This window comes from Falco peregrinus, chromosome 15 (genome assembly GCF_023634155.1).
Source record: "Falco peregrinus isolate bFalPer1 chromosome 15, bFalPer1.pri, whole genome shotgun sequence".
Classification (NCBI taxonomy): Eukaryota; Metazoa; Chordata; class Aves; order Falconiformes; family Falconidae; genus Falco; species Falco peregrinus.
The window spans coordinates 2,949,809-2,975,194 of NC_073735.1; the positions used below are offsets into that span (position 1 = coordinate 2,949,809).

General features: G+C 45.8%; 1 protein-coding gene across 3 annotated transcripts; it reads right to left on the reverse strand.

The window, feature by feature from the left end:
• Nucleotides 1–32: 32 nt before the first annotated feature.
• On the reverse strand, nt 33–25,242 carry LOC101915393 (beta-galactosidase-1-like protein 2). Of its 3 annotated transcripts, XM_055819355.1 has the most exons (20): nt 25,106–25,242; nt 22,183–22,242; nt 20,727–20,924; nt 20,059–20,127; nt 19,647–19,742; nt 17,988–18,096; nt 17,592–17,684; nt 14,607–14,688; nt 12,043–12,107; nt 9,728–9,812; nt 8,587–8,724; nt 7,861–7,941; nt 7,521–7,627; nt 6,995–7,141; nt 6,500–6,571; nt 5,513–5,591; nt 4,215–4,302; nt 2,280–2,394; nt 1,231–1,347; nt 33–745 (listed from the first exon to the last, which is right to left on the reverse strand). In XM_055819355.1, exons 1-20 carry the CDS (start codon nt 25,186–25,188, stop codon nt 659–661), a joined length of 1,971 nt encoding a protein of 656 aa, XP_055675330.1. In that variant the 5' UTR covers nt 25,189–25,242; the 3' UTR covers nt 33–658. The 3 variants fall into 3 exon arrangements, with proteins under 3 accessions (XP_055675330.1, XP_055675331.1, XP_055675332.1); XM_055819356.1 differs by lacking the exon at nt 22,183–22,242; XM_055819357.1 differs by lacking the exons at nt 33–745; nt 1,231–1,347 and having other exon boundaries at nt 2,284–2,534.
• Nucleotides 25,243–25,386: the final 144 nt, after the last annotated feature.

Genomic DNA, 25,386 nt, shown 5'->3' on the forward strand with positions numbered 1-25,386 from the left:
ACCATGGTATCTTTGATAGAGGACAAAACACGTTTGACTTTTTAAAACTTTTTTTTTCCCTTTTTGAGAGAGACAACCTCCATAGTAAAACTTAGTGGAAAAAAAGCTTAAATTAAAGTAATTTGACAACCAGCTTGGCTTCCAACAAGTGAACAAGTAATGACCTTTTTGCAGAGTGAGTTGCTAAATTCTGCCTGGAAGCACAACAAAATGTTTTTCCACACCTGGTTACTCACATGTTCACCAGCTATTTTCTCCCTATCTAATTATAAAAATGAGGAGGCCAGCAATAACACATTTTTAAAGTCACTAGAGAGCTGAGCTCAGCTTTCAGTTCAGATGGCTCCAGTTCTTTCTCTCTCCTGCCTCCAGCACCTTTTTACTCCCCCACATTCATCAGACAGTCCGTAACATCATACACAGCCATCCAAGCTGCGGGTCCTCAGTAGTCCAGGGAGACGAGCTTCTGCATCCATCTATGAAACAATGGAGTCTGGTTCCTTCGGGGCCCGTTCTCTCTTCTGAACTTACTGCCAAAGAGCAAATCCTTTACCTGGGTCTAGTGGAAATTAACATGCCCAAGTGCCTGGGCCATCGTGTCCCCAGACATGCAACCAGGAGTATTCAAGATGAACCAAACATGGGAAAGAAGCTCTCGTCAGTCCACATACTGGGTCCTTCCTAAATAAGGTATGTCAACAGATTGTATTATCCGTCCTGCAGTGCGTTCTTCAAAAATTACAATCTGCAGAAAGAGAGAGACATGAAGTTTCTTCATACAAAGGCTAAGTTACTTCAAATATTTTTAGGAGGAAAAGGCATACAATCACAGCAGGGGAAGGAAGCGTCATTTAAAGACATCAATCAATATGAGTCTGAACAGTAACTGTGATTCTTCTTCAGCACCACATGATGCAGAAAATGAACCAGCATCTAATCAGGTTTGTCTTGATTTTGGACTTGATGCAGTGCTTTGAAGTTTAGCTGCCATCCTCATCATGTCTTAATGGTTGTCAGAGCCACTACAGCAGCAGCTTTAGAGCAGCACCTTCCCTAATTTTCACAGATCTTGGGAGATAACAGTCTCCTTCCTCTCTGCTGTGCTGGTTTTCAGCTAGAGATAGGCAAGTAATTTACTGCATTAAATCCCCTAGCTCTTTGGGACATGACTCAGAGCAGGATCTTTAATAATACCAACAAGCAAAGAGAAATCCCACCAAAGCCTCTTACCTCATTGCTCCCTTTCCATAACCAGGGGCCAGGAAGGTAGAGTGTTTCCTGAGGTCCAATTTTCCAGTAGCGGCCCAGGTTCTGACCATTGACAAAGACAACTCCTTTTTCCCAGCCCTAGAATCAAGAGTACACCGAATTCCTGATGCAGCTGTATCACCCAGTTAGCACTCCCCCAGGAAACTCGCATTCTTTCCGGCTGCTTTCTGCAGGTTTTCTGCTTGCTTTCCCTGTGCCACTCCCTGAAGCCATGAACATTTAAGCAAGCCCTGCTGAACAGGAGTTACCTTTACTGTGCTAATTAAAAGGATAAAGCTTTCCAAAATGTGCAAGTCATGATTCATGCTTGTACAGGAAACTTCATCCTTTTGAACAGACATATCTTTATTTCTTCCCAAGCATGGAATATCTCCTCTCACCTATTTCCCAGGTGACAGAAATACCGTATCGCTACTGACTAGCGTAATTTACAACAAAACATAAATGGAAGAGTGAGCAGTACAATAATGACTGGCATGAACCTTGGCTCTAAGGGAGTGAAATCGGAGGAGGAAGTTTAATAGCATTTAATATCTCATCTTAAGTTCTATGCAAAAGCAGCAATCTTCCACAGAAGGAAGATGTGAACGCTAACTCTCATGCCATGTCTACAAAGAAGTGACTCCACATCCCATTGAGGAGGCAGGAAGAAAACTAGTGCCTCCTTTGTTCTTTGTGCCTGTTACTCCTCTGCAACTAGAAAAGAAATAGCATTTGTATGTCAATAAAAAAAAGACATAACTGTTCATTAGCAGCTCTGCAGGGTCAGTATTGCACATGTTTTCTCATCAGGACCTCTACAGGCTGAACAGAATTACCTGCCAGCACGAGAAGACTTCTACACCCTCAAAATAATTCTTTCTGCAAGATCAGAGGAAGACTACAAAACTACAGACTGTAAGTCAGAGCTCAGAGCTACTACACAAGTGTGTTTTAAACCAGCTTTTAGAAAAAAACCCAAGAAAATCAAGATCAAGAAAAAATAGGGGGGAGAGAAAAATAGGACTTGCCTGTAGCTTCAAGAAAGTGTCCTGTGGCTGATGCTCTATCCACAGCCTTCCACGAAAAAAAGCTGGACCGACAAAGTAATCTGGGACTGCGCTCCATCCAGCAGTATGTTGCAAGCTGTAAAAGAATGACCAAACACAGCAGGCAAGCACCAGGCAGCACTGAGAGACACCACACCGATGTCGAGACCATTTCAAACCACTGCTTACATCGGCAGATGGATGTTGTTACAACAGGGTTGCTGTCCCCTTGCACACCTGAAATGTCAAGCAGTTGCTTTCTAGTGGTAGGGCCTAAAGGTAACACTCTTCACGCTGGAAAGGGGTGAAGTGTTCATCTCCTGTAAACATTCAAGGCAAGCACCTAGCTGATCTGAAGTGTACGGGTGGTGCGTTTCAGTCTTCATTATCCTAGGCTTGCCACATCACTGACACACCAGTTGCTGGTACAAGAAGGGGATGTACAGGGCTATCACCGTCTCTAATATTTTACAGCAACATAAAGATCTCTGCTTCACATCAGCTGCTCAAGTGCCTGTCCTCCTTCAGATATGACGGTGCCATCGTGTATGCCTTAAATGCACGTGGCTTACACAGGCTAAAGGAAAACTTGCAGAATTGATAAAATTCAAAACAGCCGTTTCTGCCCACGCTCCTACCGAGGAACACGAACACATCCTTGGGAGTGCAGTAATGAGGGGCAATCTGGCTTTATTTCTTACTTGTGGCAACAATTCGGGAGCAGGGGAAAAACAGAAGAGAAAATAACGGTTGTAGGAGTCCCACAAAAGCCTTCAGCTTCTGGCAGAACATGTTCCTTCCGACCCTTACAAACTGCATCTCTTGCATTCAGGGAAGTTATTGATCCAGTGCAGCTTGACTGCTACTGAATTATTCAGCTAAAAGCCTGCGACAGTTCCTTTCACAGTACCATGTGCTCCAGCCTCCTGCACAGTGACTGGAAGCTGATTGTGTCTCATTGCTGCTGCTCAAATTGCCAGTAACTGATTGCAGCGTTGACTAATCTCGCTTTTGTCTGTGCATGGCAGTTCATTTGCTTTAATATTCCTCACTGAAAATATTCTTCTAAAACCCTGCAGTCAAAGGTTACGCGAGTTACCCTGTCAGTAAGAACCCTTCAGGTAGCCCCCCAGCACCTGTTGAGATTGTCCTTAGAAATTTCAAAGTGTAGACTTTTTTTTTTTTTTTTTTAAAGCCATTTCAGTTTAACATGGCCTCTCTCTCCTTCCTACACAAAATGCAGGATTTGGGGGATATCTTGGGGGATGCACATGTGTTACTTTGTGGTATTAACAACATCACTGAAAACCGTCTGGATGGTGGCCAGCGTCCGTAGGGCATCTGTTGCCTTAAACGCTTCCTAAGGTTTTCTATATCTACTAACAGGCTCCTTGGCTTACCCCATTAGATTTCTTTTTCTGTCTTTCTTGAATTAAAGCAAAATAACTTAACAGAGAGGAAGCCATCTGGACTTGTTAATGTACTATTAGTAGCTTCCTAGAATTAATCCATCCCTTGTGAGTTTAAATAGCTAAATATATCAGCCATACTGTGAACTTCAAGAAAGACACAAACTTCTCCAACATGTGGGTGTGTTGGGAGCCACCCCTTTGGGTAAGCCATGCTTCCACCTACCCAACTTAACCCTGCTGGTACAGGCTGCGAGGAATTCTTGAAATCCTCCACAGTGGGAATACATTTCATCCCCAAATAATGGTATAGATAAAGCAGCACCATTTTCTGCGCTATTTCAGGCAAAGGCATCAGCAAGGAACCTAGCAGTGCAAAAATCCACCTCCCTCGCTTTACCTTGGGTTGCCTTTCTGATAGATTTAACTGCTACCTATTAGATTTTGTACTGCTGGTAAACAGTTTGTTTCAAATGAGGAAAAAAAACCGAATTTAAATCCAACAAACCTTTTCATGAAGCCAGGTTTCATCTCCAAACTGTAAATCTTGAAGTTCCTCAAGGGGGTTTTATTCAAGAAGACGTCACCAATTAAGCCTGCAAGAGCAATGGGGGTAATGAAGAGCCGAAAAACAGCTAAAGCTGATAGATTTTCCTATCTGAATGCGAGGAACAGCAGGAGATGGAAAGCGGCCACATTCTGCAATGGAATTAGAGTCCATATGGTCCCATTGCTCATCCAGATTGAGTGGGGAACATTACTATACCTTGGCCTCTCCACTCTCTCCTTTGCTTCAACTCACCAAGTTGTTAAGCACCCTCCAAGCAGAAAACATTGCTGGCACACGCAGCAGATGGGGTTTTGTTGTTATTGTTGGTTTTTTAGTTAGCTGACCATGTACACATTTTTTTTTAAAGTAGTAAATCAGTTACTTCTCTAATAGGCACAGCAAAATACAACATGGGCGAGCACTGATGTCCAGTGCTGATCCCCTGCTTGCCATCCAAGGATCTCAAGACACCTTAGCAACTAATTTACCTTTAACACTCTCTTGTTAGATAAAGTTATTCTTCATGTAGCAGGCAGAGCCCAGGTCCTAATCCAGCCTCCTAACTACAGGACTGCAGCTGAGCCTGCCTAAGCAGTGCAGAGGCTTTATGCAGTAAAGTCTTCTTCTGCAGTAAAATAAAATTAGTACAGTCACGTGCCTAACTCCATTAGTCTATTTTGTATAGTTTTTTGCATACAGTTCCCCACTAAAATAGAATCCTGGGGTTCTGACCTCTTCCAGCTCTACAACTGTGTGTGATAGACTTGAACATTTTAGCAAATTCTGCTCAGCAGGATGTAAAATTCATTCCCCCTAATACTGTGTCAATTTTAAATGTTGCAATCCTCCAATATCAACCCCCTAAGGGAAAACACAGATTAAAAAAGGTATTTTCCTTCTCTCCCTGTGAAGTAACACGCTCACAGAGCAAGAGAAAGGGTACCCTAACATCACTGGGCAAATCTAGAGCAGAGTAAGATCCATTGATGGCCTTGGGCGTAGTTGTCCCCCTATAAAATAAGAAGCCTTAACGCAAGCCATCAAGCAGCATCTGTGATTGCTGCAGACAGGGAGTGATGAAATGGGTTTTTTAACATTTCCTCCATCACACCGTTTCCCACCAACTCCAGACAGTAATCTGGGCTAGCACTACGATAGCTGCATTGGGTCTTCAGTTTGGTTCTGTGTAAAGCACACGAGAAAGGCAGTGCCGCAGTGTTTAAACTCAGAGAACTATCTAGGACAGTTTGACTTACCTTTCCTCTGTTCATTCAACGCCAGGCCATAATTGACACGACCGCGGTTCTCTACCAAGAGTCTTAGCTGCCTGAATCCCTGTTAAAAAAAAAAAAAAGGAAGAGCATCTGCCTGGACCAGTGCGCAGTACGTGCTCTATCAGCCATAATACTTGGTTAACAGAGGTCAGTAGAGGTGTTTTAAGAGGGGAGGTGGCACCGATACCTTTGGCAGCTGCAATTTATCTGTTCAAAGTTCTAGATTGTGTGACAGAACAGTGTCCCCCTACCTTTCAGCTGTTACAAATAGTTATGCCACTGAGGAACTCTCAGCCTTTTTATGAAAGTCTTTTTTTCTGTTGTATTTTTAAGTACCATCTTGATATCACCCACAGAGCCAGAAATGAAGTTTGACATAATACAGGCTTATGTCATATAGCTCTCCCACAAGTCATAAGAACAATTAGTGTATTAACCCACCCGCCTACTCTGAGGAGCCATGCACAGCGCTGTTGACATGCATTCAATCAATATACGAGTCTTATTGCCAACTTCCACCAGCGTAAGACTACTCTCAGAGCTAGAGGCATTCCCCCTCATTTCATTTGAGACCCAGAAGGTGCAAAAGCCCCCAAAACCCTTAAAATATGCGTTGTGCTAAGGAAGATGAAGCCTACACAGACTTAATCTGCACAAGCAGGGTGCCAGTACTCGATCTCTCCAGTTGTGGGTGTGGCAGGAAAGCTGGCAAATTTTGTGCAGCAAGCATGACAATATGAATTTTCTCCGTGCAAAAGTATTCAAAAACCCCTTCTCAATCACAAATAGTAACTTGGCAGTAATTCATGCTGTATTTCACTACTGAAATAGGGTTTAATGAGGGTATATAACAACTGCTCCCTGTGTCAGGCTACCGTATCAGCTAGTTAAATGGAATAGGTGGGAGGTTGGGCGGTCTTGGTTCTGTTATCCACATACTATTGCCGTGAGCAATCTCCAGTTATTTACCTGTCCTTCAGGAAGGGAGAGCTCCACTGTGTTGTAGTCCAGCTCACCAACGTACATGGTGTTAACAAACACCTGCAGAACAGAGCACAAGAGAGGAGAGCAACTTCTCATCAATTATGCTGTAATCACGCGTTGCGTAGGTTACCGAAGTTGTATTTGGGGAGGAAATTGTCTCTACTTGAAACTAGAACTCAGCATCCATAACGGTGTCACTGATCCAGTCTAGGTGGGGAAAAAAAATAATCACAACATTTCTCAGAACATTCAATATTCTGATGTTTAAAGATATTGTAAGTTTTAGTAGACTGGAACCTCAAGCTGATTTATGATTTATGATAAGGACTGGAGTTTAGCTGAGAACTGAGAAGGGCAAATCACACTTCTAATCTAAAACTTCCCATTTTCCTTCATGGTTGACCCATTTCCTACCTAGCTGCCAAGAACAAAGCATTTACATCTGACTGAACGTAGTCACAGTTACCCTCTGCTCCTTACCTGTGCTCGGTCACGGACATGGTCCCTTGAATGCAGATGTCCACCACCGAATATGACAGTCTCGTAGAGCACATACCCATATGACTGCCCACTGCTGTCATTTAGATGCAGATTCTCCATGTTAATGGGAAACTCTGACTTAATGGGCTGCAAAGGAGAAACAAATGCAATGGCAGAAGTGGCCTCCCCGCATTGACAGGCCACGTAGGAGCAATTCATTTCGGATCAGTGTTCCACTCTGCCACAGGTCACATTTACCCTGTAAGCCTCCTGAGGTCTGTTCCAACCTGAATTACCTTACGACTCTATGAAAGCTACAGCAATGAAACCAAGGTACCAGAAAAGGGTGCCAAGGACCTGCAAAAGTGGAATTCCAAGAGAACAGAAGCACCAGTAAAAAAGGTGAAGTAAAAGATTTGCACGTCCTTGGCAAAACATGGGATAGCAAACCAGCACACTAATCACCTTTTCCACCTGTGAGGTGACACCTTTTACTACTGAGATGCATTACAATTGGTAGTACTACCTGTAAAAGAGATGGCAACACATCCCAGAGAGGGATATATTGATGCAACAGGATAGCACCATATGACGCCTTGCTTTCAATCATGGGAGGGAGAGGAAGAGGCTGGCCTGTGATGCAAAAAGAAAGAGAAAGATGGAACAACTATTTCAGATGCAAAAACCCAACACAGATTTAAGCCCCCTCCAGGCCTCCTTTGGCCCTCCCTCCCATCCTTTGCAAAAAACACCCAGCCAGTCGACCAGGCAGCTTCAGAGGGCTCCAGCAGAAGGGCCAGTTTAAACAAGTCTCTAATTTAACACTGTAGGTAAAACAGTATTTTGGTTCTTGGATTTATAATTACCAATGATCATGCTGAAGAGTTGTCGGAGCTTGAAAAATTTGGATGTATAGTCTCCAGCCTCTGTCAGCACAGCATCGTAATCTGAAAAAGCAGTACGCGTGTTTTAAAAACATACAGCAGCTCTGGGACACCCTTCATGTATGCTGTCACCAAAGAAGTAAAAGCCCAAGACACAATTTTCTTGGCACCGTCTGTACTGTGGAAACCTGTACGTTTTTATCTGTGCAAATGTAGCTAGACAACCAGAGATGAGCTTAATTTGGAGACAAGGAGCAATGTACTTTTAGAGATCTAATTTGCATGTATCCAGAATAATCACAGGATAAAGTCAAAAATTAACAATTTTAACAAAGGGCTGTTGGGATGAAAAGAGCTTTACGGTACAATTAAAAACCAGAATTGTATCTTGGATCACCATCTTTCCCTAGAAGGAAGGGCCAGCATGGAGATAACATGAAGCAAAGTCATCATCTGCACCTTCTGTTTCCCGTTGGGAATGAGGGGATGCTCCACATCCTGGAAGGGGTCTGGAAATAGGAGACACTACTGTAAGCCCCCTTTGAGACAGGCATTTGCTTCTGAGCTATGCTCCAGCTCGTCTCTCCATGACAAAGTGGTTGTACTAATAATTTCTCAGTGCTTCTGCCAACTGTAACTAGCCCAAAGGGTAGTCTACACTGCACTGTCACAATAGGTGCATGGGCAAGGCAGTGACAAAAAACTCACCGTAACTGGTGACATCTGACTTGTACTCATCAGCCTCCAGAGCACCGTTCATGAAGCCAAAGTTGGTGCCTCCGTGAAACATGTAGAGATTGATGGATGCGCCTAATTTGAGGACGCTTGCGACAGTATTCACCATTTCTGCAAAGGAAGGGCAGTGCCAGGAAGGCCACAGACCAAGAAGCTAGGCTAACACTTCCAGTAATTCAAAGCAGACACCACAAACATTCTGGTGGTCCTTGTCAGTCAATCACGCCTGTGTAATTACAACAATTTGTATTTTGCCCTCAGTAAGGGCAGCACGTCCATTGACACATCAGGACATAGTAATACATTCAAATATATCTCTCCTATAGGTGAAAAAGGGTAAAGCTCATGTACTTGAGCTGGAATTTTGCTTTGAAGCACAAGAGTTTTAAGGACTACTCAACCAGACTCCTAAGCTCAACACACTAATGACCCAATTACAAAGACAATTGCAGGAGAATGAGAGAGTCATTAGAATAGTCTTATATAGCTCTGTTTTCACTGTACTTTAGATGCCCTAGAGGTTCTGGGGTTGTTGGGGTTTCTCAGTACTTGTCTTCCTTCCTAGTGAGCTTTTAAACTAGAAAAAACCTAACGCTTTTCAGAAGGTGCAATACTTGCAAAAGGCTTAGGTTCATCATCATTTATGAGGAGTGTTTATTGGCCAGACAAGTAACGCTGTTATGGATGCTTCACAAAACTTGTGACATCTTTACAAAATACAGATAAAGTCTTCACAAGATTTAGATTAGCTCAGGAGGTGAAACAGATGATTTAAGTCATTCGGCTGCATTTTTTTAAATCAACTTAGGCACAAGGTCTTAGGACATGTCACTAATATCTTCAGATGTTTGGCTCTCTGCACGCCCCACAGAGTTCCTCTTCAAGAATTTTTTTTTTTTTTTTAAAAAAAGAGCTGCTGTTTACTAACACTACTAAAGAAAATCCAAGGCACAGCAATGTGACCCACTCGCGGAGAGATTATTCATTTACAAAGAGTCACACAAAGCAAAGGTTACAGTGGGACAGAAATACGTAAAGGTTGTATCTCATTTTTCTGTGACCGTTTGCTGAGCACTAAGCCCCCCTAGCTACAAGAAGAGTATACGGTGCTCACCGTCTGCATCAAAGACATAGTGAGGGCCTCCCCAGTTATCAAACCATCCGGTCCAATACTCCATCACCATCTTTGGCTGATCTCTCTGTACCAAAACAAACCCAAAGAGTTAAAATGGAGATCAGTCTTGCCCTCATCCCTATTTTCTAGAGAAGCACTGTTCAACTGCAGTTTGGCAACGCTGTTTACAAGAGTGTTTTCTTCTCAAGCTGGCATAGAAAAGAAGCTAAGAAGCTCTGAAGAAGATGCTGTGGGCCAGCAAAGCCCAGAACCGGTAAGCAAAGCGGACTACTCCTCTGCTAGGCACAAAGCAAAAAGCACAGCACACAATCGGGTGATACCAAACAGTTCTGGATACTGTTGTTTGGTAGAGCTGTAGCAAAAAGACAAACCCACTGTCACTGTTTAGCTTCTGGTAGAAATACACATTTATAAATGTCTGCTTATCAGCTACACCACTGCCAGCGGAGGGTTTGCAGGTGCACCGCAGCCAGCGCTTGCCAAGGTAGGAACAGCAGACCTTAGCGGCTTAATGCCTTTTTAATGCCGCATATGGTGTTGGCAGGAAAGAATTAGCCTTTGCAGGAATTAGGTCTTCATTAAAAAAGCTGTGCACACAGAGCGATTGCTTCCCATTTGTCACCGCTTGCCAGCTCCCTCAGCTCCTGTAGAATTCCACCCAGCCCCATCACACCAGACAGGACAACATGTGCTCAGCCTGGCTGGCACTCCTTCCTCATGGTATTTATTTCTAGACAAGGCAATTTTGCCCTTTATTTGATAGGGGCTTTATCTGATGCCACGTGAAATGGCCGAGGTAAGTGGCATTAAAGAAACTCATGTTTCATTAGGAGAAAACAACTGCAGGTGCCTGTAATAATTTAATTGTTCCAGGTTCAGACCAGCTCTTGGAAATACATTTAATCAATCCGTCCCCAGTAAACTGCTTGAAGAAGGAGTTTTATCAGCCTCTGGAATAAAAGACCGTAACAAGGCAAAGATAACATAGCTTCATAATCCTTACAAATATGCATGACAGGCTTCCTATCTTGTCATTAGTAAGTGTGGCAAAGGAGGAGCTGCTTTTATTGGGCCGTGTGGCATTCAGCTGGTGGGGAAGGTGCCACCTTCTGTTCATTTGCAGGGTTTGGGGAATTTTGTAAGACCTAAAGAAGGCGAAAGCACCTGCAGCAGAGCCTCTTTTGCCTGTACAGGAAAAGAAAACAAATTAAAGCTGCAGGATTCAACGTTCAGCATGCCAGCAGCAAGGTTTCCTTTCACAGTCCAGGCAAAAGACAAGGGAAGAGATCAGAAGAGAATTGATCACGGCCAGGGGCAGCTGTCAGTTTTTCACATCTTTCCAGGCTGACATTCGGAGCAAGCAGAGCAACAGGGAAGGCAGACGACAGAGGATGCAAGGAGAGAGAACCTGTCACTAAAACGCAAAACTTGTTATTCCCTCACTACTCCCTCAACGCAATCAAGATGCTTTTTGCATCAAGTGTTCATTAGGCAGTTCCCTGCCCCTGATTCACATCTCTGACAGCACAGGGGGTTAAAGAAGCTCAAGCGACACACAAAACTGGAATGTTTTTCTGCAGGGAGCACTGTTAAATGCCAGGTAGGCTGGGCTGCGGAGAAGGCAGGCAGAGCCTGAGACCACGCTGTGTGGAAGGTGTTTTGTGAAGTTACTGTGGAAGCATATGTGAAATTAAAGTGTTCCTCTGACTGAAACAGGACCAAATGCCTAGTGGAGCCAATCCTCTCTTCTGCACAGCATGCCATTAATACAACTTCACATATCTACACTGAATAGGAGGCACTGGAGAGGACAGAGACAGCCCTCACAGCATACACTGAAAGAACCACAGCAGATCACACCCAGCATTTGAAGACTACAGTTTTCAGACATGCTCTTGACGGCATCCGCAGCATCAGGCTAAAAGAGCCTGGAAAAAAGATGACTGAAGTCCAAGAGAGAAGTCTGACAGTTCCAAGGTAGGATGCTACTGGGCATCAACACTTGAAAGCATGAAGAACTCAAACCCCCGACAGCTAAACACAGGCCACAGCTGAATGGAAAGCCTTTAAGAAGGTGCTGGATTAACAGCATGCTTAAAACCTCCCTCATTTTCCAGAGAAATCATCGTAAGTATCTTCACTGATTCCAGAAGGATTTGGGCCAGTGAGAAGGAAGCCCAAACATTTGTTCAAAAAAAGCCCCAAACCAACACACAAAACCAAAACAGACTGGCAGTGCTTCATTTCTAATGCTGACCTGGAAAATCTAAAAAAAAAGTTTTTCTGCATCTTACCTGTACTGTGTCCAGATATTTCAGTAGCCCAGGTTCCAGTTTCTGAAAGTTAACAGTGGCCAGTGCTATTGGGAAAAGAAAAAGGTTTTATTAATTCAGACACAAAATGCCCAGGAGACAGACTGCTTAGGCCTCAGCCCAGCACAAGCTCGGGGGAACTGGAACATCTTCTGAACCACCAATACAACCTCCTCAGACATTTACCATCAAAGTCTTCACTTGGCATGCAGAATCCAACCGGACCACAGCACACAGAGGAATACTTGCAGGCCATCATTTTAGCTCTAACACTCACTGATACTTAGAAAGAGAGAGCATCAGAGCAGCTCATGGGGTGTCACAAGCTTTAATTAGAGGCTGTAAAGCACTTGGAGATCCTCAGATAAAAGGCACCACATGAAGGCAAACTTATTATTAGAAAGTCATATCTGGATGCCACACTGATCTCCCAGGCTTTAGCTGCAGGAATAGCTACCCTGGCAATATCTTACAGCTTGTCATGTCTGTGGGGGTGGATGAGAGAAACCACAGTACAAGTGAACCAGATAGAAACTGTAATTGGAAGACTTATCTGTGCTTCTGCCCTGCACAGCACGGAGGAATCACCAACTAGTTTGTGTGTGCTGCATGTACAGCAAAAGCTGCTGCATGATCTTCAAGCACCGGAGTGGGAAAACCTGGCTGCAGGCACTGATGCACCAGAAGACCCCAACCCGGTATCAGTGCCCCAGCCCCTGCTACACGTTTGAACCATTTTCATACTTTTCTAGCCCTTGGTCGCATTGATATTTCTCCCAAGAAACCTGGAAAATGCAGGAGCAATGATATAATTGGGTATTAAAAATTGACTTCTTACAAGAGAGCTGGTATCAAATCCAGCCCCAGTTGTGTCAGAGCACTTCAAATGGAATATTTACATAAGCAAAAGCTCACTTCTCACTATTTATACCTTGATTTTAATAGGCTGACCTATGTAGTGTGCTAAGCTGAAAAATTTCACACAGGCAAACACAGTGGGAGAATAAAATAAAATGTGGGTTTAGCACTGATGTAATACATTAGCTGGCAATCTTGAAGGCAAACATGCCCGATTCTGCTTTTCATGCAGATTAGCAGCACACCATTGAAAATGGTGTAAAGGTGCAGAGAACCAGTCCCCAAAGCCTGATTCCTCGTTTCCCCAGTGGGTGGTTTTCACATGCACACAGCTTTCCACTGTGGCGTTTCAGCCACGGCTTGGAGGCAAACCAGAGGTTTTATTTTGTCACCCGTGAGCTCTCAGAAGGGCCGTACGGGTCAGACCAGAGCCACCCAGGCTGGGATTCTTGCCACCAGCTGTGCCTGTGAAGGGAGGAGGATTGCAGGTGCTGCACAGGTACTTGGAGGCTGACTGTGATTTTTTTTCTATACCTATGAGCCCGAAGGGACCCACAACAACAAAAGCTTTCCTCCCTGTCCCCTGAAATGAAAAAGCTGCTGGAGAAGGGCTACAATGCTGTAGTCGCAGGTCCTTCTACAACAGACAGTTTTCTCTGCAGAGCACCAGGCTGACTGCTCCTGGCATTAACAGGAACCTCCAGATGCTTCTTGGAAAGAAATCAGTACACCACTGATGAACAGAATAAAAAAAAAATAATCACAGAATCACTGCATTAGTTTTCAGCTCCAGGATGGAGTCTTCTCTCTATTTTCTTACGCATTTCGACAGAGGATTTTGTTCTGTCTCCTTTACAGCTTTTGTAACCACCTTGCTGCTATACCGCTTTGAGCCCTAGTTATTCCACGCATCTGATTACTTGACATGCTGACTCTAATGAGCAGATTGTTATGACATCTAAGAGGCAAATTGGTATCAAAGAGCTCTCAGCATGCAACACACTGGAAAAGACAACTCCAAACAAGAACGAGCTCTGAGGCAGTAAACATTCCCAGAGAAGATGGTGAGGGCTAGGCAGGGATTGCAGCCCAACCCTGCTGCATGTCAGCTCTCTGGCAGGGAGAGAGTGACTCTGTGTGGTCAAGGCTGAAAACTACTGCACATCAAACAAAAATACCATTGAGACCACTGCTGTACTGGTGAAGGGCCACGAACTTCAGCGTTACTGAATTTGCCCCTCTCACGCTGACATATGAAAACGGGAGGCAAAAAAAAATAAGAGGAGGGAAAGGTCTTTCCCTTTAATCAATCTCCATGCCTGAGATTACAAAATGAACAGTATTTATGACTGAGCGATGACAGGGGCACTCAAAAGACTGCACCCTGCAAACACTTAATTCAGGGAAGCAATTACTACTCAGGCAGGCAACTGGCAGAAACAGAGGAGAGAGCAGAGGCCAAGCACATAGTAAATCTCAGCTGAGCTGGATGTGGAAATCTGAAAATCAGTATACACGATGCTCCAAACAGTCAGATTTAGGGCCCAGTGAAACTCAAACAGCTGCACCTCCACTTCTTCACAGAGAAAAGCAGGAGGGGTGCTAAGCAGCATTTTTAAACACTTGATAGAATTACACTTTTTAAAAAGCAAAGGGAAAACGGACATTCTTTTGCATTATGCACATACCTCCTTCCACTAAGCCAAATGACAGCCCGTTCTTGTTGTCTGAGGTCATTAACAGTTCCACGATCCCTCTGTTTAACAGGGCCTAAATTAAAAAGAGGAAAAGCCATTGTGTTAACAGCCCGAGTTTAGTATTTGTCAGGATATTAAAGCATTAAAGTCCACGATCACCTTCTCTGGGGATAGCTTGAAACTGGCGGTGGCTTGGTAAGAAATACTATTCCTGTGACATCTCCCATTCCTGCTGAAGCTTGCCTGCCTACTTTTTCCAGCTTAAAGACAACTGAAAAATATTATTTGGTTTTAGAAAGCTGGATCGGTTTCTCACTGATGCATCAAGCTTCAGGATTTTCTCTTCTTCTTCTGAGATAAGTTTAATAAATAGCTTCACAGCTTTCCATCAGAAGAGGGCTTCAGGTAGAAGAAGAAAAAGAAAAGCTGCTCGCCCTTCCTGCCTCAGCAATGGAAGCTGAAAGGAGAAAATAGCTGGTTTGCCAGTGAATGCCATCACAGGACAGCTCAGGTACTGATGTTCTCAAATAGTCAAGTCTGAACGCATCTACTGCTGCTTCAATATCGCAGCACTGTATGAAACAGCACTCTAAGGTTCTTAAAAAGCACATGCACACACAAGGTTCTTCCTGACAGGATTGTTCTCTTACAGTTGGTTTTTTATGGAACAGTGGCTGATGTTTGAAGGAGGGATTAGGAAATCCTAGTTGCAAATTAACCCCCCTCTTCACTGAACCTGCCTTGGAAGTCACTCCTTCAGCTTCAAGGAGCTTTGAAAACAAGCCTTCGTTCTCTTAATTGTAAATTACTAACTGTAAAATGGTGGTAAAGATGCATCAGCTCGCACAGGAGTTACCTGTGTCGTGCACCAACTAGCTAACGCCTGCTGCGTGTCTGAAGAAACCTTCGCGTACTGCACACGCCTGCACACCCTGTGCACAAAGAGTAGACTTGAGCATGACACACAGTCTCCGTTAGAGAGGCGTTACAACGTGGAGTTTAAAGACAAACCCAATTCAGAGTTAGTGTTTAGCCCGGTTAGTCTATCAACATATCGTCACTAAATCAACACCTGAACAGATGCTGGTATCTGACAAAATTCAGCTACTGAGGGAAACGGAATTTCTAACAAATTTTATTGAGAGAATTCTTTGGGCACTGCATTAGTAATAAGTTTCTTCCCCTCCCTTTGAGTGTAAGTGCGGAATGGAGAAAAGGCAGGGAGCTGCCACACATTGAAATGCATTACAGGGTTTCAGGGTGCAGCAGAGAAACCAGGAATAGAAACAGCGTCTGAGGCAGACACAGGTGTGTGCTCAGCTAATCCCAGCTCCTGCATTCTGTGGGGAGGGAGGTGCCAATACACCCTTTCATGGCCTTCACGTTTTGGAAGGCAAAGGCGCTGCACCCAAAAAAGTGAGATAAAGACGGGGATTTCAGGTTTAGTCTTGAGTTGTGGGGGGGTTTTAATGGGTATATTAGTTCCAGGAAGATTGCCACACTTATATATGCTAGACGCAGATGTGAATTAATCAGCTTGCCACATTCAGAGCTCAAGACCCAAACCAGAACAAGACTAGGAGCTCCACCTCACATTAGATACCACTCCAAGCAAAAAGGAAGCCCTGCGAATCCTGCTTTCCCACATTTTCATCTGTAACCACTATAATAGGCTTCCTCAGCTGTAAGTTGCACGCAACACCACAATATGACGAAACAGCCCTGCAAAAATACACCCACGGGCCTGGCAAGGAGATCTGTTCTGACAAGTCTGTGAAACATCAGAAGCTCTTTCATCGCTGAGATATGGAAAAGCAAGCCCCGAGCTGACGTGCTGTTCAGGCACAACAGTGTCTCTATGCCCCATTCGTTCAGGGCTCTGGAAGCCATTTGTTTATAGGCTTGCCACTGGTGGGACACAGGGAGGGAAACTAGGCAGACAGACAATTCTGACATTACCAGTTCAGAGGGGCAGCTAACTCTTTAACTTGTTGGTATGTACGCTTCATATTTAACCTTCTAAGCAATGTTAACTCACTCCATGAGATGGAGTTAGTGCAGGACAGACAGCACTCTAAGCAGATGAGGACTCCTGCCACACGATGGATTTGAAGAGCCTCTGTACACCTCAAGCAATAGGACACCCTCGGCCAGAGCTAACCTCAGGCTGCTCAGGGCGAAGCTGAGGTACCCGAAGGGTTTCAGAAGGATCTCATAATGCTGTAGCAGAAGAGCAGGGAACACACAATTTATAGCACATAGGCACCACTGGATGGATAGCCCCTTCACGTGCAGCAACGCTTTTAAGCACTCAGTGAGAAGAAAAGAAACGACGCACCTTGTAGGACATACTGCAGATCTTGTTAACTGTCTGCCTTGCAATTGTGCTGGGGGCAAATGAACAAGTCAGACTCAAGTCAGATCCACCAGGATATTTCAGTCTCTTTGGGCACTGGCCAGCTCTTTTATCATTCAGTTCAGAGGCAGGAGCCAGGGCAAAGTCTAGTCTCTGTTTGACAAGGGTAAGGGAGGCATTAGGCAAGTTAACCTGCCTGATGCTGAGCTCCAGGTTACACAAGTTTAGGAGCGTGCTGGTAGCTTGTTCACATACACCTTCGCCCCAGGAGTGTCAACAAAGAGAAACCTTTCTCTAACATTGTCTAAGAGAAGCTAAAAAGGACCAGCTGCAGGCAGCTTCCTCAAGGCCAGCTGTGTGTTACAGACACTCTCCCATCTCCCTGTCACCCTCTTCTCTGGAAGACATAAGAACACAGGCTTATCAGTGCTGAGAGGGTCACATGCCATCTCTTCCACTCCAGGAAGAAACACCAAGGAAAATGCACTGGATTACGCACTGACACTTTCAAGAGTTTCTGAAGCCATGCACAAAAGTTTTTCAAAAGAAAGAAAATAGTATAAGGATGGTGGTTCATGAGAGAGATTCACCACAGAAACAAGTAAATGTGCCAACGTTACCATTTTAACATAGGTCATGTAGTTTGGGTCTTTGGCGTAGGAACCATATTCGTTCTCCACTTGCACTGCAATGATGGGACCTCCCTTCTTGTACTGTTGGGAACAAAAAAGAGTTGTTCACCATGATTTCTAATCAGAGGGACCGAAATCACAGTGGCACTGGCTTGCAGCAATGATGCACAAGTCTCAGACGGACCCAGCTCCACCCTCTCGTCCTCCCGAAGTCTATGCCTAACGGTACAGCTAGATCCGGAGAGCTGACAGGCTACAGTCCATACTGGGTCCTGAAGGGATAGATTTGCTGGTGCTTCAACCTGCTGCCATTACACACAGCTCACACTCATCTGTGCAGACAGTCCCCACTTGGGGACAGAGAGGGCAACGGATTGTACTTGCCTGGAGAGGGACGACAAGAGGCATTAGATGATCAAAATAGGCATCCACAGCTTCTGTGAAGCCCTTGTACGTTGTCCTCAGCTGCATCTCTGGGTCTTGTAGTAGCCAGCTATGAGAAAAGCAGCAAACAGAGTCTGTTAAGAGTCTCCTCCAGTCAAGGCTGCCAGAGGTGACACCACCCACCGACATCAAGTCACTTCTGGGCAGGAATCATTGATCTTTCTGTGTCACTTGGCTAAGCTTGCAGCGCAGGTATGGACCACATCGTGAGCCAGTGAACGGCACCATGTGAGGCTATCTGTCACTCACACTTTTAAATGAGTCCAGACTGCACTTGCCAAACTGTTCCCCTTCTTTTTGCTCTATATTTTGTGCCTAGGTTCGTGTCATTAACTTTCCCACTAAGATTTCAGAGGCTAACCTGGTTACTCTGGAATACCCTGCATCCCAAAGGGCCCTCTATAACCAAGTGCTCCCTCATAACCCCCCAACCTTCGCTCAAAACAAAGCTTCTGGTAATTGTTCTCATGGTTTCTGTTGCTGATTTACAAGACTTAGTTTGCTGGTTTGGGATTAGCACAGAAAAGGGCAATTTGTTTAAGAACAGAACAATGTAGTTCTATAACCACTTAAGCAGAGTGAGCTTGTACCTTCCTTGTCTCTGCAAAAGGAGACAGTAACTAACAGTGCTTCCAGAGGTCTGAAAGCTTCAACTCCTGTATGCTATACGCAGCTCAGTGAGCTTACAAAATCATGACCTCTTTATCTGTAAAATGAGAATAGTACTGTCACTCTTTATCAGAATTTTTATCCGTCGGATAAAAAGAATACACAGGTGATGTGGCAATGACTGACAATATCTGCACTTCCCATAATATAATGTGGAGTTAGCTACTGCCTCTGGCCACAAGCTCTCAGGAGTAACTCCCTGACACACCTTCACAGTTCTGCACCTGAACTCTCTGATGCCACAGGCAGGGCATTCTAAAAACTGAAAAGAATAAAAGAAATAATCCTCAAATTTTGTCAAGTGTCTCCACTGAGGTTCATGCTCTGCGATGGTAAGGAAAACAAGTGGTACGTAACCTGGCACTGGTTCCACTGGGATCTAGTAACCAGGCAAGTCTCAGTGCTGATGTATACAGCTCAGCTCTCAAAGCCGCTCACCAGCAAGCTCTGTGCTTTAGAAGAAAATACAACAGGAGGTTGGAGAAGTTATGGGTCTTTATTACTGCCAGCCATATAATATGTATGTTCTAGTAGGAGTTTTAAATGGACCCGAGATGAAGCAAATTCTTACATCGAGCTGCAAATTCTACTATTGATATTACAGAGTCGAGTTGCAACAGCAACGGAAGATAGGTTTCCCCAATTCTGTTTTCTTGCTGTAACCATTATGCCATAACACAATTATTATTTTAAAAAATAACCACTCAAAAAAAAATCTGGTTCCAGGCTTACTATCTGTACTGCTTAGGAGAGCTCAGTAACATAATGAATATTTGCCTGCTTTGGGGACGCAGAAAATAAATATTCCCACCTAACAGCCAGCCATTCTAAATTTTTGAAGGAGGCTCAACTGTATGATCAGAGGTTTTTGTTTGGGTTTTTTGTTTTCCCCACAGCCTTAAACGCTTGCCTCAGCTGAACAACACTTACCTGGGCAGCCCACCAAGGTCCCATTCAGAGCAGATATAAGGTCCAGGACGCAGAATCACCCACAGTCCATTTTTAGCTGCCAGTGAAAGGAAGGCCCTAGAGATACAGACAGCATAATTATTGTTTGACTGCAAATTCCTACTCCATGCACTCCCAATACACCAATCACCATGAAATTTAGGTACCAAAACCAGGAGAGAATTGTTTGATGAAGCAACTATACTGAACTGGTACTAAACCTGCAGGTTCCCAGGACTCCAGATAGCAGGGGAAGGAATGAGAGCTGCCACTGATGGAACAAGGGACGGGCTTCACTTCAGAAAGTGGAAATGACACCTTCAGCTGGAACCAACACACCCACCCTCCCCTCAAAACAGAGGTATTTAATAATAGAGCTGTCTGTACCACATACTCTAGATCCAGGTTGCGACTGAAGTCAAACTTCCCTCGTTCCTGTTCATGAAGGTTCCACGGCACGTACCTGAAATGCAGAGTTAGGGCAGTGGAGGTAAAGGGCTGCAAAGGCCGTTGCATTTGTGAAGCACAGAAAAAAAACCTATGCACTGCCTTTGTTAGTCAGTAACAGATCCAGAGATGACTGCATGTAGACATTGCAAGTGTCTATTTACATATAATTTGTGCCTTCCTTTCGTTTTTCTGACAAGTCTTTACTTTGTTGCACTCTTTTCCTATGCTCTGCTACATCTGAGTTTCTCAAGATTGTCAAATGTGGTCTCTAGGTGTATCTTTCATTCTCCAAACCAGAGCAATTTCTAAATGGCAAGAGTGCTGAGCGACTGTTTCAGAGCGTGACCCTTCTGCACTGCGCCAGCATTAGGGTGGCACTTCCCCAGTACGTCTGACAGCTGCCTGTTCCGGCCCGTATTTGAGGATACTGCAGTGTGTGATGCTTAAAGAAAACCTGAGTCCCCACTACTCTTTTCTGTGTCTTTCTCATAATAAGTACAGAAAGACATTGCCATGGCCCGCTGGAATTAATGACAAAGTCCCACCAACTACTAGTGAAGAGGGGAGAGGCTGCAAGGTACGTGACAGAGCCTAGGGAGTGAGGACACTTACGTCGTGAGGGTGTTTAAGCCACACGCTTTCATTTTAAGCATGCGATCTTCCCAGTATTCCCTGGGGACTCGGAAATAGTGCATCGAGCCTCCAAATATACGGAAGGGCATGCCCTCCAGGAGGAACTGAGAGTTTTCTGTCTGCAAGCCTAGGGTCCTCCCCCATAACTGCAGAGGGATCAGCTCACTCCAGTTAAACCTAGAAAAGAAGGAGAAGTATATGAGCATCCAGGCTGTAGCGAAGGAGGAATCTGTCCCCCTGAGAGAGGCTGCTTATTTCACCCTACCTGGCAGGACCAGCTCTGACCTTCCTACTTCTTATATAAATCATGCTTTTTGTCATATAGAGCAGGTAGATTTTTCAGAAGACTATAAAACAGATGGAAGATCTGCTTAAGATGAGCATTTAATATTCATTTCACTAGTAGCTTCCAACCTGGATGCCCCAAGCCCCTCTGCCACACTCTACAACCAAGAAGTAGCACTGCTCAGGCACAGAATATGAAACCAACCTGCTGAAAATATAAGATGGGTAAGTTTTCACTCAGAGTATCAGCAAACACTTTCATAACTTATGAAATGTAAGATCTCCCTGTTTTGCAGTGGGATCACACATGCTGGCTGATTTCCAGCTCCCTGTTCCAACAGCAGCTGCACGTCAGCATTGCTACCCTGAATGCCTTGTGGTCTCTGGCACCTTCCAACTCAATGCGTGGGAAAAATAAAGACCCCACCATTCACTGTGAACAGAGAACCTTCCCCTTAAAGAACCCACCTGGATGATATTCATCACTCAGGAGAGACTACGCCAGCTGTCACCACAAACTTACCTCTGCCCGCATTGCTGCTTATACTAACTCCTTAATATGTTATTTGCCAAAAGAAACAGAACAAAGGAGATGGCAGGGTCCACAGCACTTACCAGCTGTAGTACTCATGCTATCACAGCCCTACTCGGGTTTGTTCCTGCATGCAAAAATCTACCTCTATTGCCTTACACAGCTCCCTGGTTTGTGTTGGCTGAACCAAGAAAACATTTTATCAACAAGTCCAGATCCAAAGCAGTTACACTGCCTGCACGAGACCATCCCAGTTCCACAACCCTGAATACACAGAAGAGTTAGACAATAGCGGCTTGTTCCTCTGAGACGTTATCACAGCCAGATGCGAGAAATGAATTCCTGTCTCAGCAAAGCAAGGGTGGCCCACACATTTGAGAGAAATGTCACATTCGGAGAAGATGGAAATATCTAGGCCTCCAGCTGTTTTCTATACTACACGTCGAGCGGGTATGTGCAGAGGGTGAGGACTTCTCAGAACGCAGAGTTTACAGGGATTGCTAACCAGGAGCCTTCAGCGATTAGCTGTCCTCCAACACAAGACAAGGAGACTACAAAGGAACTAAATCTAAGACTTCCAGGATACTGCACAGGCTGGCTGACAAGCACAGAAGGTACCTGTATAGCACAGCATTCTCACAGGGCTCTGAAACGACCGGCAGCAGGCATGGGTAATACCTGGAAAAGGAAGCCTAGATTAGATATTCACTGCCTTCAATGAGCACTCACAGGTATTTATTGTCAAACCATTTACAAAAAATAGTGCTGAGCGAGGAGAAAGTAACATATCCCATTCGGAAGGTGGTGCACTAATAACAGAGCTTTTACGACGACAGTGCAGCTCGAAGTAGGAAAAATAAGCACGAAATACCTAATTGTCATATTTAAAGGATGACCGCCTGAGTAGAAGCAGGATGAAAAATGCTCATCTACACAAGAAACTAGGTACAGTCAGAGAATGATGATGTAAGGCTAGGAAATGGTGGCATTGCTCCCAAGGAATTATTGTGAATTTTTCCAGCAGAGGAGGTGGTTCTCAGTCCACACACAGGATATCCTCTGGCTACTTGCCCTTCTATTGTCCTAGAACTGCATCTTCCACAGATTGCAGCTATTGCAAATCAGAGCTCAAAAGAGCAGCTATACCTGCTTCTGTTGCTTGGTGGCAAGCCTGAGGCAGGAAGCTCAAAGGGGTCTGGAGACACAAAACTCCAATTTTTAAAGACTACGTTGGAAAATACCTAAGTTTCCAAATTGCTTCTGAGCTAGGTACAGCCCTGAATTATCCCTGCACACAACAGTACTGCTAACTGCCACTGGTGCCAGAATGAAGGCTGTACTCAGGAAGCATACACAGGCAGATAAAAATAACAAATCACTTAAGCTCATCTTCTTAACCTTGGGCATAACTTAGCTGGCAAGTTTCCATCAAGTTTCCTACCTTAAAACTCCCCGGCTCCAGTGGTTTTTCTCATGAAGGTAGGAAGCTCCCAGGCTCCCAATGTTTTCAACATATTATCCTGGATATCCTGAAACCCACATGTCTCACTAGGATCTGTTCAAGTGACTCCTGAAAAAAACTTCTGTAACTCAGCAGAGCTTCATCCTGTTACCAAACTGGATTTCCACCGCTCAAAGCCCACCTGGGCCCTGTGCTTCCTCTTGAGAGCATTGTATAGCTTCCCGTTGATTTTTTCCTCACTTCTATAATGACAGCACAGGTTGCAAGAATCTTTTTTTGTCTTTGCTAAAGGTTACTGGCCTACTTTGGTCCCTCACTTCCTCCCTGCTTCAGGAAAGTCTCTTTTTTGGCAAAAAAATAGCATGGGATGACCAAGTTCCCCTAGAACAGCAGCTTCAATATTGGGTTGGACAAGTTAGTCCTTCATGAAATGATCTGTCTTTATAAGATGTAAGTTGAAGTGCAAAACACTCCAAGCAGAATAGGAAAGTCACAGTTAACTGCCAAACCAGCTACGCTAAGGCATCCATGCCTGTAAAACAAAAACCTAGCTGAAGTCACCTCTACGTGAGATAGAGATTTAGCTTTGATGCTGGTCTACCGCATATCCAGAGCAGGGAGAACAAGGTAACTCAAAAGACAGACAAAACAGGGCAAAAAGCATGTATGGAGACCATTAGTTGCTTTGCCAGTACTAAAGGATGCACTTCAGAAGACCTGGACTTTACAGTTAATCCCTAAGCTCTACTTAGACCTGCCTCAGAGGGCTTTGCTGTTTATTCCGGGCTTCCTCTGGCCAGGGAAAAGTGAAAGCTTGGAGTTGCCTTCCCCCATGAGCTGCAGCCGAGGTCCTGTGCCGGTCAGGGGAGCCCCAGGTGCTCTTTCAGCACGGCTGCGCCAACCAGCACTGCATTTTCCAGTAGCATTTATTCTCCGGCACCCTGGGCCACCCAGGGAAGCACTGGATACCCACGGAGACAGTGTTTTATAGATACACGCTCACAGGAGGCAGACTTCCATGCTTTTATCAAGTATCAGCTTGCAATAATCCTCAGCTAACAATCTCCGTGGCACAAACCCAAGACCAGCTACAAAAGAACTTTACTTCTAATTGTGCAAAGATTTATCAAGGCATTTCTGTAGTTTTGAGCATCAGGTAACTTGCTACTATGAATTAAAGAACCCGTCATAAAATATCCAAGTTATAAAAGGGATCTGAGTGGTAATAAATAACCACATCTTCCCTTGCCTCAATATTATCTCCAGCACTTTGGGGACTTCAGGGACTGAAGAGCTCCCGTCACCTGGCACGGAGAAGCTCCCGGTGCAGACATACCCCTCCGGCAGCATCATGGGACACGCTTGTTGGGAAGAGCATCATCCCCCAAACGACCATGACCTCAACCACACGGGACTGAAGCAAGAACCTCCAGTAACTTCTTGTTACTGCAGGTGGGCTCCAGAGGGATGGCCCTCGGCCTGGAGCGTGCAAAGGGGCCCAGAAGCAGCAAGTCCAGGGGGTTGTGGAAGGCGAGGTGGCCCCCAGGCCTGACGCCACCGGGAAGAGCAGCACTGGGGCGAGCGGGACACGCGGTGTGGGCGTCGGAGGCGTCGGGGGCACCGGTGGCAGCCTCAGAGCCGCGGGTGTGATGGAGCCATCGCTCCGCCAACTGCACCATCCGCGGGATGGCCAGATGGAAAGGCCGGGAGCGCGCAGGCTGGGGGCAGCGTGAGCCGCAGGTGGGACGGGATGTGCGGCGCTGCCGCCTGGGCTGCCCGCACCCGTCGCTTCGGATGGGACAAGAAGTTGCGGGGACAGGTGACAGGTGACATTTATGTGAAGCTCTCCAGCCCGCCCTGCGCGGAGCCACCTCCCCCCCCGCCCTCCCCACGCCGCTGCCCGCGGCCAGCCGCGATGCTCCGCTCGCCGCCACCCTGCGGGGCCGCAAGGCAGCCCCCGCCCCCCCCGCCCCATCCAGGCGCCGTGGCCCCGCACCCAGCCCCGGGTCCCAGCGGGGACCTGCGCCCAGGGGCCAGCCCGCCGCCCCCCGCCCTCGCCGGGGCCGTGCCGACTCTCACCTGCGCAGCACCAGCCACAGCACCAGGAGGAGGAACGCCGTGCCCCCGAGGCGGCGCTGCCTCCGCCCGCCGCACGGCCACATGGCGGCCGCCCGGCGCGGCTCCGGCCCCGGCCCCGGCCCCGCCGCCGCCGCCGCCGCCGCCGCGCCCCCCCCGCTCTGCCCGCCGCCTTGGGCCGCTCCGCCCGCCGCTCGCCCGCCATTGGCCGCCCGCCGCCACGCTCCGCCCCCGTCGCCCCTCCGGCGCTTTCGATTGGCTGCCGCCTCGCCCGCCCGCAGGGT

Coding starts and splice junctions, on each gene's coding strand:
- LOC101915393 (XM_055819355.1), bottom strand. CDS start 25,188: ATGTGGCCGTGCGGCGGGCGGAGGCAGCGCCGCCTCGGGGGCACGGCG. Junction 20,925..22,182: donor GAGAATGCTGTGCTATACAG/GTACCTTCTGTG, acceptor CTTCTTTTCTAG/GTTTAACTGGAGTGAGCTGA. Junction 17,685..17,987: donor CTCTTGTCGTCCCTCTCCAG/GCAAGTACAATC, acceptor TGTTCCCAACAG/TACAAGAAGGGAGGTCCCAT.